The sequence below is a fragment of the Schistocerca serialis genome, unplaced genomic scaffold (genome assembly GCF_023864345.2).
Source record: "Schistocerca serialis cubense isolate TAMUIC-IGC-003099 unplaced genomic scaffold, iqSchSeri2.2 HiC_scaffold_1343, whole genome shotgun sequence".
NCBI lineage: Eukaryota > Metazoa > Arthropoda > Insecta > Orthoptera > Acrididae > Schistocerca > Schistocerca serialis.
Window position 1 is genome coordinate 1,426,646 of NW_026047562.1, and position 17,574 is coordinate 1,444,219.

General features: G+C 43.0%; 1 protein-coding gene across 1 annotated transcript in view; it reads left to right on the forward strand.

Moving 5' to 3' along the window:
- Positions 1-17,574, forward strand: part of LOC126439765 (TD and POZ domain-containing protein 1-like) — a 214,763-nt gene that overhangs the window by 19,558 nt on the left and 177,631 nt on the right. Inside the window, exon 2 of the mRNA XM_050090589.1 lies at positions 14,679-15,252. Coding sequence (XP_049946546.1) covers positions 14,690-15,252 — 563 coding nt within the window. The 5' untranslated portion in view covers positions 14,679-14,689. The remainder of the gene's footprint in view (positions 1-14,678; positions 15,253-17,574) is intronic.

Here is a 17,574-nt window from a genome sequence, read left to right on the forward strand (position 1 = left end):
TGCGGGACGTAAAAACTCTTCCTTGTGCTTGGACCTCTTCCTCCCGAACGCGTCGTCGGGAGGAGGTAATTTTAACTAGACTCCGGATAGGGCACTGTCTTTTTAGCCTTAGATATCTTTTAAGCGGTGATCCTCCCCCACTCTGTCCCCACTGCTCTGTTGTGGACGGTAAGACACCTTTTAATTGAGTGCCCCTATTTTACTCCGTTACGCGCCCGTCTACAGCTGTCGCCTGATATATCGTCAATTTTAGCAGATGACATGCGATCGGCCGATCGCGTTCTAGAGTTCATTCGTGCCAGTGAAATGACGTCAGTCATTTGATTTTTATTTTTGGGATACCCAGCCCCTTTCTGTAGTGGATTTTTAAGCCTTCCTTCTGTTTTTAGTTTCTCCAATTTTATGACTTTCGTTCCCACTGCTGCTGGTTTCTATTTTAGATTTTTTATTGTTTCTTAAGTCCCGGACTGGGCGCTAATGACCAAAGCAGTTTTGCGCCCTAAAACCACAAAAAAAACCCATTAAAATTAATTTGATGTGGACAAATGTTCTTTTTCAGAAACTCTTTTCTTGCTACTGACAGTGTGCATTTTGTATCCTCTCTACTCCTACTTTCTCAATAACTGCTTCCCTTCAAAGTCATTGGAGTTTGGTTTCTTTACAAGCTGTAGATAATCTTGCGTCCCTGTTTTTTACCACTGATACCTCCGGAGCTTCAAAGAGTGTCTTTCAGTTAATATTGTCAAAACCTCTGTAAATATGCAAATGCTATAAACACAGGTTTGCTTTTCTTCAGTCTGTCTAATTAGCTAAGTGGTAGGATCAGTATTGTCTCTCGTGTTCAGACATTTTACAGAAATCTAACATTGCGTTCATATCAGTTCGTATAGCCCCTCCCCCTCTCCTCTCTACATACTCCTTCCACCATATATCCTTCTCTTATTTGCTTAGTTCTGGGTACCCAAATGAGCTTTCGGCAGTTCGTTCTCCTTTGAGCAAAGTTTTTTTTTCTTATTTAATGTCGGCACCCAAGTTTTCCAAGTGCAACATCGCTTTTGCGATTTTCGACTCTGTCAGCGTATTTTTAGACATCTCTGTTCCCCATGGTCTACTTTATTTGCTACGTTTTTATATTTTTTGTCTATTAAATTAAACATTCGTGTTTTATCCAAAGATTTCAACTGTACCTTTTCCGATTAACATTCTCTGCTGCATTCACCACCACTTCTTCTTCTCAATGAAGATATCTATTCGTATTGTAATCGATTCCTTTCTCTATTTCAATCAGCCGTTGCCTGTAACATTAACGAAAAACTCTGCGCCTTAACTTATTCAGGTTCCACGTCTTTATCTGCTTCCGTTTACTGTCACTTTGCGTAGTTGTAAACTGCAGTCCGTAACCAATAAATTATCGTCTGTGTGCGTCTGTACCAGGAAATGGCTTACAGTTTAAAATCTGGTTCGAAAACTCTGTTCCTAGGCCGGCGGCGGTTGCCAAACAGTTCTAGGCACTTCATTCCGGAACCGCACGACTGCTATGGTCGCAGGTTGGAATCCTGCCTAGGGCATGGAACCTCAGCTGTTAAGTCCCATAGTGCTCAGAGCCATTTAAACCATTTTTTTCTGTTCCAAGTATGTATTATTCTTTCATGGTTATCGAGCAAAGTGTTTGCGATCATTACATTATGGTCTGTGCAGACTTCTGTCAGATGGATTCCCCTTTCATCCCTTCCCCCGAAGTCTATATTTTCTTACTATTTTCTCTTTTTATACCTGCTACCGTATTCCAGTCTCCCACCACATTTTACATTTTTGTCCCGCTTACCTGGTTAATCTCTTTTAGCGTACATTGTTTCAGTCTGTTCATTGCCTGTGGTGTGAGTGATAGCGTAATGTCTATCTTGGTAATGATGTCAACAATAATGGCAATTTGGAGACGGGGCAGAATGAATGTTGTGGTTCTCTTCATTGGTAGTTGCAACAGCCAACTCACGCTACTGTCAAGTAGTAAATGTGAGGGCAATGGTAGCATGCTTTCGACTGCGACAGTAAACGCACATTACGAGTGTATCATTTTAGACTTCGGCAGCAATTGCCGGATATCTGGTGGTGGTGCTGTTACAGTGAAACACCGGAATCTGGAGAATGTCGACTTTCACTGGTGAATGTCAACATTCACGTAGTCGCTTAGTGTATGTCCGAAATATTTGCTTAACACCCTTATTTCTGACTTAAACCGGTAAATGTTGACATTCACCATGCACTAATGCTGAAATTTGAACATGTTGGAGATTTATATTTTCTTCTCCGTAATTCAGTCGCTATAAAACGTCAGAAGTGTGACGTAACTTTTTCGCCTCTTTCTGAAAGGAATGACCAAGAACTTAAAATACACAGTACATTCTACATGAGAAAAGAAAATAATAGTTATAAAAAATTACTGAATTATATGATTCAAATCTTATTTATTGCAACAACTTGAACTGTTATGGCACTTGGAATTGCACAAGAGCCCCTCGCTTCTACAACTGCATTTATTTGTGGAACTCTTCCTTTTGCAACGACGCCTTGTATAGCCTTGTCCCCCGCCTCTAGAATTAGGTGCAGCTGCTTCTCTCAGCGTCATTTCTTGAAAAGAAATCTCATCAATGGAAAGTAACTTTTGTTTACAAATTACGAACTGATTACGTGTGTAAAGCTGCATGAAGGTACCATTTTTATTTTCCAGTTTATAGAAGTGGGAGTCTTCTATTCCCACAACAACCGCTAACACATTTCGGCTATCTGTACGACTACGGTCGACGTCAGGGCCTCGTATTCGTACATTATCACCAATTTGAGCAGGAGGAAATTGTTTTTGTGAGGTTCGTAACATCTTTGTTGCTTGCAGTAGGAGATTTTATTTCGCGGCCGCTCGTTTTGTAGAAATCAACTCGTATTTTTCAGACAGAATTTGATGTGAAGACGTTGTAGGGTGTAGGTCCTCTTCAATATTTTTCTTTGGAATGTGGTTTTCGGTATGACCACAGCTCAAGTTTTTTTTATATAAGCAACAGCTTCTTCAAGCTATCTTTCGGTTTCAGAAGTATTGGCAATTTCTTAGAGTTCTTCAGTTTCAATATTTGCGATGTGTTCGCCAGGCAAAAAAGATGATGCTATGCCTCTTTTTGTTTTAACGCCATACATGGCTTCATAAGGACTTTGGCGTATTCCTTCGTGGTATGTAGTGTTCTTGGCAAATTGAACAAAGGACAAACCATCTGACCATTTATTTGTGTCGTTACCGTTCATCTATGCAGTTAGCGTATTCTGTATATCCTGAATGGCCCTTCCAACTGAGTCTTGTTTGACTGTGACGAGGCTTTCCATGAACTGTTTTAACATCTGTCCACATAGCGCATATTTCGGATGTGACTTGATTACTAAAATCTCTACCATTATCTGACTGCAATATTGCTGGTGCACCAAATGTTAAAAATATTCAAAGAACGTGATGCGCTACTTCTTCAGCTCTTTTAGTTTTCAAAGGTCTTAGCTGGACAAACTTGGTTAAATAATCTTGATACACTATTATGAACATATATCCGCCATCTCTGTTGGACTGCAGATCTATCAGATCAACTTGACATCTTGAGTTTAATTCAGAACTAACCATTGGCTTCACAACAATACCTTTCTTAGGTGCACTGCGTTTCATTTGACACTGTTTGCATAAATTTAAATACAACATTACAAGTCCATACGTAATATTTTTGTATTTAACTTGCAACTCTTTAAGCATGCGTGTTCTTCCTCGGTGGCCTATTCTGATGTTTCATATACTAGACTATACTGTACAATTCTTCATTGGTAAGATAATACTGTATGTTTTGTTTCCCCTGGTTTTAATGGTAGTATTAACTTCTCTTCGTCATTAATTTTTAAAACATCAAAACGTTTTAATCGTCAGCGATCCAAAGGTATGTTGCATTTAATTTTAGCGGAAACCACTTCAGAAAGCGTTTTAGAGCACTTTTCTTGAGAAAAATAAAAACAGGGTGTCTTCTCCATTACCCGCAATTAATGCATTTAACTTTACTTGAAAAAGATCACGATTTACTGCAATATCCATTTAGTATAAATTAGGGTACCGGAAAAAATTAAGAAAACGTTGCTGGCGTTATCAAAGCTTGCGTAAGACTGACAAAGCTGATTGACTCCGAGCAGAACAAAGGATTTGGCGGTAGAGAGCCAGTCGCTTGTTTTTTTGACTCTTCTGTTTTGGACCTCCACCAGAACATATCTGTGACTGTCGACACACACCGGACAGGGTCCGAATGTACAACAGTGTAATGAAATATTCGATCTTTCACCGCCGTATTTGGTATCTGTTGGCATTCACCGTAGAAAGTCGACATTCTCCAATTTCGGTCATTCACGGTAACAGTGATATTGGAAACACAATATTTTACAAAAGGCTGAAGAAAAATAAGTTAAAAATGACGTGTGAATCTTGTGTTACGGGTTACAAACTACCGTATGTTTTATAGGACATGAAGCTTTCGCCATAAAGCATATTTCATGAACACCTGTAGTCGGAAGGTGCTAAATCGTGAGAGGATAGTTTTCAGTTATCGGCTGTCCGGTTCTGAAAAATTATGGAGAAATAAAGTTGCTTATACTCGGCACCAAGGAGTCTATCACTAGTTCATCATCCGAAAATGATGCGAGAATGTAAGAGACGAGAACGTTTTTGCAACAGAATATCAAAATAGATTCACAAAATATTTGTACCTTCATGAACGTCACGGACAAGCACACTGTGGAAAAAAAAGAAACATCCACTTGCCTGGTCGCGGCAACACCGACTCAAAGGAAGGCCTCGGCGCTTGTTGGTGACGTCACGTCAGCTAGGCACGGCGAACGCCAGGTCTGTTGCAGGGAGAAACGTAATGGTGGTGTCTCCCACCCTGACAAAGGAAAATGTGAAACTATTGGCGGTAGCTGACCAACACACATTGTTCTGAGAGATTTCTGCAATCAATTAATTATGCAGTTCATTACACTTGTTCACAAATAGTGTACTCCTGAACTTAAATTTCCACTTGTTTTAGGGACGGACATACAAAAACAACAGAATTTGTGCTTCTTTACCTTATTTGTAAATCTGAGGAAGTTAGGTTTGTACTGGGTTGCTTTTACACGAAACTGTGAACATATTGGTGCTCTTCTTTAGGTATCTTGGTTGACTATGGGGTGAGGAGCACTGAATGTTAATGAAATATCTTGCGATTGTACACGCTGGAGGAGAGGGTCGGGGACAGAAGAGGAGGCAAGAGAGAGATACTTGTTTTATCAAATAAAATTTTTTTATCTTGTAAAGTTTCTCCTTTCACTTGCAAGAGGGGAATATTTATCTTTTCTAATGTGCATGTTTAAAAAAGTTTAAGCTCAGCAGCATTTTCGATGTACGAAGCTATTTTATTTCCTGTTTAGTATTCCTTTCGTTGAAAACGACTGTAATCTAATGACTGGCAACAGTTGGACTTTTACACATGTAAATTAGTTCGCATTTTCAATGAGGATGTGAAACGAAAATAAATAAAAGAAACGAGTTCATTGTAAGGGGGTTGGGGTAAGTTTCGATAACAAAATAGATCAAGTAAATGTAGTTTCTTGAATGTAAAATTTCCGAAGCTTTCAATGGGGCAAATCATCTTCTCATGTTGATCTACGTTTGTTTCAACAGGATTCAGTAATTGAGAAGTATGATCACATTTGTAGCTTTACGATAGTAAGAAAATCTTTCATCTGAATAAAACTGCAGAATCCAAAACAATACCAAACAGTTTGCCCCAAAATAAGAGATTTATAGTGATAAGCACGCCCAGGCGTTTCTGCCTGCAGCAGACCTGGCGTTCGCCGTGCCTAGCTGTACGCACGTCCGTAGCACCCAGGAGGCTGTGACTCGGCGCGCCTCAACTCTGCCGGTGGCGCGGGCCGCGTCAGCACTGCCCGTGGCGCCGTGGGGAAGAGGCGGGGCCGCGCGTGTCCAGGGGAGGCGTGGTGAGCTGACGGGGCTGCCGCCGATGCACACCGTCTCCACACTGACCGAAGTTCGTAACGCGGAATGTAAACACTGAACGCAATTAACGTTTACCCTCTCATGTGGAAATTAAAATGCCATTTTTAATGGTTTGTACACTGTTGCTCTTCCCCATGTCCTAACAAATGTTTCAACGTTGTTTCATTGCCCTACCATGGCTCACTTTTCATGGGAGCCCTCTCGTGCGGTGAGTGTAACTACAACCCCCCCCCCCCCCCCCACCACACACACACACACACACACACACACCAAAAGTTTTGCGGTTCCCAGAACTCCTGAAGATAGACGTTCACTGTGGATATGGTATCACAGACACAGTCCTTTTGACTGTTCAGAGATGTCACCAAACCCACCCAAAAATGTAAACAACTATGCATGGGCAGCACCTATTAGACAGAGCGGGTCCGACAGCCAATCAGTTCCAGCCATTCCACCTCGAAGGGGGTACACGGCTCGTGTTCTATGTAGTTCAGCCATGCCTAGACGGTAAATACCGCAGTTCGATCGCGTCCGCATTGTCCCTTTGTGCCAGGAAGGGCTCTCAACAAGGGAAGTGTCCAGGCATCTCGGAGTGAACCAAAGCGATGTTGTTCGGACATAGAGGAGATACAGAGACACAGGAACTGTCGAGGACGTGCCTCGCTCAGGCCGTAGTGGGTGGCCGCTGCCTACGGATTATGCGTCGCAATAACTCTGACAGCAACGCCACCATGTTGAATAATGCTTTTCGTGCAGCCACAGGACGTCGTGTTAAGACTCAATGTGCGCAATACACTGCATGATGCGCAACTTCACTCCCGACGTCCATCTTCGCAACCACGACACCGCGCAGCGTGGAACAGATGGGCCCGACAACATGCCAAATGGACCACTCAGGATTGGCATCACGTTCTCTTCACCGATGAGTGTCGCATATGCCTTCAACCAGACAATTTGCCCGAGACATGTTTGGAGACAACCCGGTCAGTCTGAACGCCTTAGGCACACTGTCCAGCGAGTGTAGCAAGGTGGAGGTTCGCTGCTGTTATGGGGTGGCATTATGTGGTGGGCCGACCGACGTATGCCGCTGGTGGTCACGGAAGGCGCCGTAACGGCTGTACGATACGTGAATGCCATCCTCCGACCGATAGTGCAACCATATCGGTAGCATATTGGCGAGGCATTCGTCTTGATGGACGACAATTCGCGCCCCCATCGTGCAGATATTGTGAATGACTTCCATCAGGATAACGACATCGCTCGACTAGTGGCGAGCAAGTTCTCCAGTCATGAACCCTACCAAACTTGCCTGGGACATATTGAAAAGCGCTGTTTATGGACGACGTAACCCACCAACCACTCTGCCGGATCTACGCCGAATCACCATAGAGGAGTGGGACAATCTGGACCAACAGTGCCTTCATGAACTTGTGGATGGTATGCCACGACGAATACAGGCATGCATCAATGCAAGAGGACGTGCTACTGGGTATTAGAGGTATTACAACCTGGACCACCACCTCTGAAGGTCTCGCTGTGTGGTGGTACATCATGCAATGTGTGGCTTTCATGAGCAATAAAAAGGGCGGAAATGATGTTCATGTTGCTGTCTACTCCATTTTTCTGTACAGGTTCCGGAACTCGTGGAACCCAGGTGAGGCAAGACTACTTTTGATTCTTAGTTTGCGAGATTAACGATTCTTCAGTTCGACTTTTATTGAAGTTAGAATTTTGTCTCGTGTAGATTTTTCATAGGCATTTATTATAAAGACAAACTTACGACCAAAAACTCAGTGGCAAAAAAACAGTCAGTAGAATGGGAAACCAGTCAGAGTAGCAAATTTTTACTTTTTATTTATTCGATGACTAATTTCGGGCCGAGACCCATTTTCAAATCACAAATCAAAAATAGTATTTACGAACATGTCAAAAATGTTTGTTGCACATTGGTATTTTCGGAAATGTCATTTGCGATTATGTTATGACGATTTCAAAATGGGTCTCGGCTCGAAACTGGTCATCGTATGAATAAAAAGTAAAAATTTGCAACTTGCGCTGTTCTTTTATGCTACTGATAGTAGTTGTTGCCCTAAGGTACTGCAACATGCTGGAAGTTCGCAAAAGAAAATGTGTTTGTAAGGTGCAGTAGCTGCTGTTAATTTTTTCCAGAGGAAATGTTTCTCACATGTATAACACTCTAGAATGATAGCAGCTTGCCGTACTTCAGACATTTGGTGGGTGATTTGGTAAATGTAATGGATACCTCTTGACTAGCTTTTTCCACCCAACTGATTAGTCATTCGACGGCTCTTCACTGATATGGGTTCTGACTTTGAGCCACGAACAGGTGTTAAGCAGTCCTTTAAGGACTGCATGGTTTTCGGAGGTTGGTGGTTTGAGTGGGGAAGCAGAGCCACTTTGCCGGAGGACAGGAGAATCTCGCGTGTGTCTTTTTCAGCAGGAAGGGCGTCCTGGTTTTTAGCCGGGCGACGTGTCTCATATGTTACCTACAATGCAATAGTGCTGCACAATCGCAGTTCCCCGACTAAGTGCATAATGAAACTCATCGTATGTGTCAGTATGGGCACTGACTCTGTTGTGAGTAATTCTGCCCATTGATCACTTCACGATGTCTGCATACAGGGAAAAAAACCAAATGACGAAAACTGACGTTTGATAGACACACAGCCGTCCATTTATGTAGCCTCACAGTTGCATTTGTGTGCGCTGGTGACGTGATGACGTTCAGAGGGAGCACATGGCCGTAATAAGGACTGGAAAAGCCACACACTATGGGTTTCTTCCAGTATTTAACGACCGTTAAGTTGTAAATGTTCCTTTCAGCTCTGCAGGAAGTTTCAGTACAGTAATGCAAAGTCTATAGTTACCGCGGATGGATGATGTATTGCTCATAATTACGGACTCGTTATGTATTACCCGAGTTGTTTACGTGAGAGAGCAGCAAGGCTCTTACATTTACTGGATAAACCAATCAGTTACACTCTTTTAAAAGGTAGTGTGATTCTTCCTCCTCCAAAACTGAGTCTCACTTACCTACACTCTTGAAACGACCGTGAAGTGCATGGCAGTGAGTACATCCATTGTATCACTTACTAGGACTTTCTCATGGTCCATTCACGTTCAGGGGTGTGTGAAGAATCATTAAAGTGCCTCTGTGTGTGCAGTAATCAGTCTAAACTTGTCTTCGTGATCTCTGCGAGAGCCATACGAATGGAGTTAAGATGTATTCGCAGAGTCAGGATTTGACGTTGGTTCTACAGACTTTCTAAATGTGGTTTTATGGAATATTGTCTCCTCCAGAAATCACCTGCATTGAGTGCAGTCCTTAGCTCCTCGAAAAGCATGCAGAATGGCAAAATTCTGGGCTCATTTAACAAATGCGGCATTCGAATAAACCTTGAAAACAAAAGTCAGTGAAATCACTCACCCAGACTCAGTATAGAAACATTCCTATAATGCATATAATGTCTCGTAATCTGCACGAAACACGCCGCGCAGTGTTTGTGTACGAAATAAAATGTTCACATGCGAATATCTCCTAAAATAAATCACTCACAAATCTCAAGCTTTCACAAAATATTCTGTACTGTAGTCGCTCTTTGTCAACGGCAAGAGAAGCAATAAAACGCGCAAATTTCTTTATTTTGGAATAAATTTGATCAGTGCGATTTAACACAGGCGTTTACCAGAAGACTTAATTGACTCCTAGATAGGAGGCACAAAGCCATACTCGTACGCACGGGATATGCTTAATTCCTATTGGCTAATATGTTAAACAGCCAATCAGATCATTTCGAGCACTTGTATACTTCAGGTATTTTGAATGTCAGCCAATCAGATTACTGCAGGTAATTTAGACGAGAAATCACGTGATTCCGAAACAAAATAAAATTTAATGAAGACAAAATTAGATTCCATTCCCCAACATAAATTACTTACAAGTTTAATGCTCAACGACCCTTCTGGCTGCCTTTTACGAAATCTACCTAAGTCGAGCATACGCCACAAATTCCACTATTGTACAAGAAACGTTCTCACACATACATTTACTTAATTTCCATGAAATTTCAACGTATCTCCTCAGACCCTGCAAAACACTTACGTAACCAAAACACGTGCGTAGCCAAAACACGTGCATAGCCAAAACACGTGCATAGGCAAAACATGATGAGATAATAATTTTTCAAAAGTACTTTTTTTTTTAGTCAGAAATCTGTCGTAATGAAACGAAAGAAAATTCCGGACAATTAAATTTTATGGACCAGTACTTGTAGTTGTAGTTTCAATTGATACTATAGATGAATCCATCACAGTCGTCCCTTAGGTAAAAATTTATATCTCCGAAAGTACTGAAGTTATTCACTTGAAATCAGCTGGGCCAGCGTGAGAACCAAAATTCTGCTCTCCTCCCAGCTCCGTGGTAAGCTACGCTTTCAGTGTAAGATGACAATTCGTAATAATTAGCTACATTGCAAACCCAGAAAGTGGTTGAAAAAGTGTTCATATAGCTGACATGGCCAGTTTCATCTGGTTGTTTCATTCAACTGATAAAACTGACCGAGTGAGTAAACAGTTGATTAGCCACTCACGTCTTGCTGCATCAGTGACCTGCCCATCATCCGTGTACTGCTTGCCGTGGAGTGCATCCTTCGTTGGACCAAACAGACGGAAGTCGGAAGGTGCGAGATGCGGGTTGTTCAGCTCTGAGTGATCCACCGGTCACCTTGAAGGAGAGCACGTTCCCACATCGCAGGAGTCACAGCCGTCTGCAGCTGGCCGACACGCAGGAGGTCGGCCAGATATGCACAACCTTGTTGCGACGATGGCGCAGCTAGGCTAGGCGTTGATCACCAGTGAGCTCTGACGATGACAGACATCTCGCAGTACGACTCACTGCCAAATCTCCTCAGACATTCTGCAAGCGGATATGTAGATCTCCGATGCTCTGGTTTTCATCCTAAAGAAACTCAGTGACAGCTCTCAGCTTGGGTCGCACCTCCTTTACGGACGCCATTTTGGAGGCTACATACAGTGCTGTCAGCTGATGGAATTTCATGAAGCTGTAGGGGCTGAATAGGGAATATTCCACGATGTCTCACAAATTTCACATTTTTCCAACAGAAATTGGCCGAGAAAAAAGTGTAGAGTCGCAGATCGAATGCCTCCAGAGTTTTATAATTAGCTCAGTTGGATGATTATTCTTATGTATTTTAATCAGGGTCCTTGATCTTGGTGTGGCTAGATTCTTCACAATGCCTGTCTTCTTCTCGGCATCTGGTAGCAAGAAATGCGTGTGTTTGAGAATAGCTCCTCCTTAGATTTCTCCCTGAGGTCACTGGAAATTTGTTTAATATCGTTCTCGGCCGAAAACACTAACATCTTACTGCTATCTGAGCTGCACAGTGAAGTCGCTACCACAGCCAGGACAGACACACAGCCAAACCAGTTACAGAAGTACTCGCCTGCACGTCAACTGGTTCCGAAAATGACGAAGAGATTAAGGAAATGCTTTTTGAGAGAAAAGAAATTGGTCAGATCGTTAAGCGAGATGAAAACTTGTGATGCGGCATTCGAAATCGATAGTCGGAATACGAAGTGGAAGAAAAGTTGGAGGAAAAAGAACTGAAGTAAGGGAATGAAAGGGGAAGCTGCCTGGCAGAATTTTGCACAGAGCACAATTTAACCACTGCTAACAGTTGGTTTGAATCATGAAAGACAATTGTGTACATGTTAGGAGTCAGAATGCACCTCACTGTTTGAGACAAACTACATAGTCCTAATATTTACTATTACTTAACAAATAAAAATGTGCTCGGATCGAACCTTGTTCTCTCATAATGACTCTGGAAATTGCTAATGCCCATTCCAATCAGCTGGAAATTTATTTCCTGAACCAGAGATTACGAGTTGCAATTTTCATTTTAATCAACAACGTGGAAAGAAGTCCCCTCTTAAGAAAAACGAAGAAAGACATTGTTCTCTAACAATCTATCCAGAGTACGATATATTGTCTTAGAAACATTGGATAATGGTTGGTTGTCTATTCAGAAAATACTGTGTGAAAAACTAGTGTTTCGTCGATTATTTGACTATTTCTGGACCAGTTGTTGGTTGATGACGACCAGATGCCATCAGATATGTGGAATTGCAGTGGAAGGCCCCATCACATCGAAAACGCCTCTGAGGGGTGGAAGAAATTGATATTAATATATCAAAAGCTCAGCCAAGTGTTTATTCATAAAAAAAACCTTCGAGAAGGCTGATTAATTTTGAATTTGGATGGAAAAAGAATAAAGAAGTCTGCAATTCATACTGATGAGGCGACTGTAAAGATTCCAAATTGATGGCACCGTGAAATCGTTTCTGACTTGTGTGACCCACACACGGAAATTGCACTGAAGAAGAAACCATCACCACCATTGGAAGTTATATAAATATTGAAAAGTAGTTTAATGCACGTCGTACTCATTGGAAAGCTTGTAAACAACTTTAATGATGGACGAAATGAGACCACTTCCTCACGGTTTTCCTGGGAAACGACACACCGACAGCTAAATACCTGTTGCAATTTTTGGAACATTCGGTAATGAAGACCGGTAGGGCTACCTTAAAGGTCATGCCTCTCCTAGGGCACCATCACGGCACTCCTATTGAGAGAGACTCTATGAAGAAAAACCTGTGTGGGTGGACAGCAAACAGAAAACCGGTGCAGAAGACACAAATGACAAGCAGCCACATCCACTCATTCGCCCTTCGTCTGCAGACCTGCTGCAGACCACTGCACGGTGTGTGGTCGAACCACTGTCCTCCCGAATGTGAGTCCAGAGTGTCTCACCGCCGCGCCCTGCATATCCAGTCCACTAGAGTTTCACACACGTTTCTCTGTCGGTTACATGGCGCAGACACGCACGAAGATTGTGTCTCCAAAATATGCTGAAGGTCTGTTTCTTAGACGAAGAACATGTCGATGCTCGAAGACTGTATGGAAATGTAAACGGCTTTACAGCTTTTACCACTTCGTTTATTGACATGCAGCAGCACTTGGATGTAGGAAAATACGGTAACAATACCTGTAAACAACACTAAAAAGTCGTTCATTATGCGTTTACAACGCCAGTGTCAAGAGTTTTGAGCCTATAACATTGAGTGCATACTTGGTATGGGGAGGCGAAAAAAACCGCAAAGCGATATAAAACGGAAGCAAATGTACAACTAACTAATGAGGGATGTGAAAGGAAGACTTGGGTTTGTCGGGTGGCTTCCAGAAGCCTGCAGTGGACGTGTTGGCCTGCGACCCTGCGCTGACTTCCGGCGCTACGCTCTGTACAGCACTGCCTCGGCGTCTCCATCCACGTCGAGCGGGCGTGACAGAAGCCTTGGGACGAATTAAGTCGGCACGTTTCGAAAAAAGTGGACGCCGTGCTCGTGAAACCCACTTGTCTGAATTTCGGAAACCAGTTTACAGTGTAGGGTGTGGAACTATTTCACGGACTCTGTCGTTTGCCCCCTCATACGACCAGGAGAGTCAAGAGTGATGTCGGAGCTGTGATAGAGCTTACTTTGGTTTAGCCATGACATATCTGTCATCTAATAAGTATCCGAACGTTCTGTGGGGCAAAGATGGTATACAAACAGATCCACACCAAAAGGAGATACAAATATATATTTGTGCGAAAGTTCCACAACACACGTTCTGGAAATGGAGGCAACGAGTTCCATTGCAAAACTGCTCAACCTGGAAGTACCTGGGTACACCATAGCTCGCAACAATCGGATAAAATGGCGACATGATTTATGATTGTATTATGCAGCATTCTTTACCACTGAGGTGGGCGCTGCATCTTTTTCTTAAGAAAGAAGACGCAGATATCAATCTGTTCAAAGGAGATTTAAACATACCAATGACTTTAGACTGTTACAGTGGTTCAAAACAGTTCAAATGGCTCTGAGCACTATGGGACTTAACATCTGAGGTCATCAGTCCAATAGAACTACTTAAACCTAACTAACCTAAGAACATCACACACATCGATGCCCGAGGCTGGATTCTAACCTTCGACCGTATCAGGCGCGCAGTTCCGGATTGAAGCGACTAGAACCGCTTGGCCACCATGGCAGGTCAAGTTTAATTGTGCCTACCCTGAGAAATTCACCGACGAAACTGATTTCTGCATTACATGTGCATTGCTTCTGATGACGTGTCACGGGTCTGAGGAACCTGAGATAAGGAGTAAGAAAATTTTTCTCAGAGGTGCCACGAGCTTGGATTTAAATGTCGTGTAACTTTAGGGCTGAAAGAAGTTTGTTGCTTTCCCAATTTTTTTGCTGAGACATAAATAAACCATCTTTTGACTGAGAACAAGAACATTTGTAGAAGGTGAAAGCAGTCTATCATAGCACCACACTGGTAGTTATAAACCTTAGGTGATCACGAAGCAGTACGGATCCTTGTCATTTGAAGGAAACTGGTGACATTGCAATTGATTTAGGGTGTACAACACTTTAACAGCTGATGTTTCATACAGGTATGCATGCGCCTCGTTTAAGTGTTGAGGGTGCAGTGCGAGGGCTGCTCAGTGGCACTGTGTTTCAGGACCACCCACCATGTCGGCAGTTCCGGAGGTTCAGAACACCACAACCGAGGCCCTGGCCGCCCTGGTAGACGGGGGTGAAGGCGCCCTGGTGACATTGGTTGCGGGCGAGACGAGGGTGGCGGCTCACAGGGCCGTGTTGGCAGCTGCGAGCCCCGTGTTCGCAGCGATGTTCGCGCACGACATGCTGGAGGCCAGCTGCGGCCAGGTGAGCATCGACGACGTGGAGGGCCCGGTGCTCAGGCTCCTGGTGGCCTACACGTATACCCTGCAGGCCCCCCAGCTGCCCGACACGGCCCTCCAGCTGCTCTCGGCAGCCGACAAATACGGCTTGTCGGCCCTGAAGGCTGCCTGCGAGCGGCAGCTGATCGCGCAGTTGGCCGTGGAGACCGCAGTGGCGACGGCCATCAGGGCAGTGAGGCACTCGTGCCCGGACGCCACGAGGGCTGCCGTCGCCTTCATAAAGGACCACCCGCAGGTGATGGCCACGCGGGGCTTTGCGGACGCTGTGCTCGAGTACCCGCAAGAAGTCATTGAAGTCTGCAGTATGCTCGGTGAGCCACCAGCAGAAGCCAGGTAAGCATGATTCCCTTTTTGGCAGTGCTAGTGTGAATTTGTCGTCGTCCTTGCTTTGTTCGTCCTTGCTTTGTTCGTCCTTGCTTTGTTCGTCCTTGCTTTGTTCGTCCTTGCTTTGTTCGTCCTTGCTTTGTTCGTCCTTGCTTTGTTCGTCCTTGCTTTGTTCGTCCTTGCTTTGTTCGTCCTTGCTTTGTTCGTCCTTGCTTTGTTCGTCCTTGCTTTGTTCGTCCTTGCTTTGTTCGTCCTTGCTTTGTTCGTCCTTGCTTTGTTCGTCCTTGCTTTGTTCGTCCTTGCTTTGTTCGTCCTTGCTTTGTTCGTCCTTGCTTTGTTCGTCCTTGCTTTGTTCGTCCTTGCTTTGTTCGTCCTTGCTTTGTTCGTCCTTGCTTTGTTCGTCCTTGCTTTGTTCGTCCTTGCTTTGTTCGTCCTTGCTTTGTTCGTCCTTGCTTTGTTCGTCCTTGCTTTGTTCGTCCTTGCTTTGTTCGTCCTTGCTTTGTTCGTCCTTGCTTTGTTCGTCCTTGCTTTGTTCGTCCTTGCTTTGTTCTTCCGGCCTTGGTTTGTTCGCTGCGTACATAGCATAATACCTTAATGTCATCTACTTACTGATCATCGGTCACGATGCTAAGTCTCTCGCTGTTTTCACTTCTTCTGCTTCTTATCAATTTCGCCTATCTCTGATTTACTCTGATTCCATATTCTGTACTAATTAGACTGTTCATTCCATTCAGCAAACCCTTTAATTGTTCTTCACTGTCACTGAGGGAACCAGTCATCAGCAAATCTTATGTCATTTCAGCCTGAATTTTAATTCGACTCTACAATCTTTCCATTATTTCCGTCATCGCTTCTTCGATGTATAGATTGAACAGTAGGGGCGAAGGATTACATCCCTGTCTGACACCCTTTTTAATCCGAATACTTCATTCTTGGTCTTCCACTCTTATTTTACCTTCTTGCCTCTTGTACATATTGCAAATAACTCGTCTTTTCCTATAGCTTACATGTATTTTTGTCAGAATTTCTAACATCTTGCACCACTTGATATTGCTGAACGCTTTCTCCAGGACCACAAATCCTATGAACGTCACGGAACTTCAATTTTCTTTTACGTTCTCCTGTGTATTATCCTTGTCAGAAACGTGGATGCTTCAGCTGTTAAGTTGATTGTGCGATAATTCTCACGCTTCTCTGCTCTTGCAGTCTCCCAAATCGTGATGATTATATTTCTCTCTGTCAGATTGTATATTGCCAGACTCATACATTCTATACACCAGTGAGAATAGACCTTTTGCCACCTCCCCCAGTGATTTTAGAACTTCTGATTGAATGCTGTCTATACCTTATGCCTTCTTTGATTTTAAATTTTCCAAAGCGCTTTTAAAATCTGATTCTAATCACCAATATTTTCCATACCGTTTCCTCTTTGTTCTTCTGTCACGCCATCGGACAAGTTGTTCCAATAAGAGAGGCCTTCAGTGTACTCTTTCCAACTATCCGATCTCGCCTCTGTATTTAACACTCGAATTCCCATTGTGCTCTTAATGTTACCACTCTTGCCTCTAATTCCGTGGAAGATTGCTTTGACTTTTCTATATGCTGTGTCAGTCGTCCCAAGAATAATTTCTTCTTTGATTTTTTCACATTTTTCGTGCAGCCAATTCACATTAGCTTCTCTGCACTTCCTATTCATTTCATCCTTAAGTGACATATTTCTCTATTACTGAATTTTCCTGAATATTTTTGAACTTCTTTCTTTGATTGATCAACTGAAGGATTTCTTATGTTTTCCATTGTTTCTTCGCAGTTAGCTTCTTTGTACCTACGTTTTTCTTTCCGATTTCTGTTACTGTCGTTGTTAAAGATATCCATTCCTCTTCAACTGAACTACCTATTGAGCTGCTTATTAGTGCAGTATCTGTAGCCTCAGAGAACATAAATCTCATCTCTTGTTTCCTTAGTACTACTGTATTCCACTTCTTTGTACATCGATGGCTGCTGGCGAGTCTCGTAAAATTCAGCCTACTCTTAATCACTGCTAAATTGTTATGTCTCTATATCTACTCCTGGGTATGCTTTACCGTCCAGTATCTGATTTCAAAATGTTTGCCTGACAATAATATAGTGTGACTTTAAACCTCCCATATTTCGGTCATTTTCCAAGTATACCCCCTCGTCTAGTGATTATTGAATATACTATACCAGCTATTACTAGGATAAATTTACTGTAGAGCTTAACTAGCCTTTCTTCTCTCCTATTCCTATTATCAAGTACATATTCTCGTGTAACCCTTTCTTCTACTCCTTCCCCTACGATCGTGTTTCAGT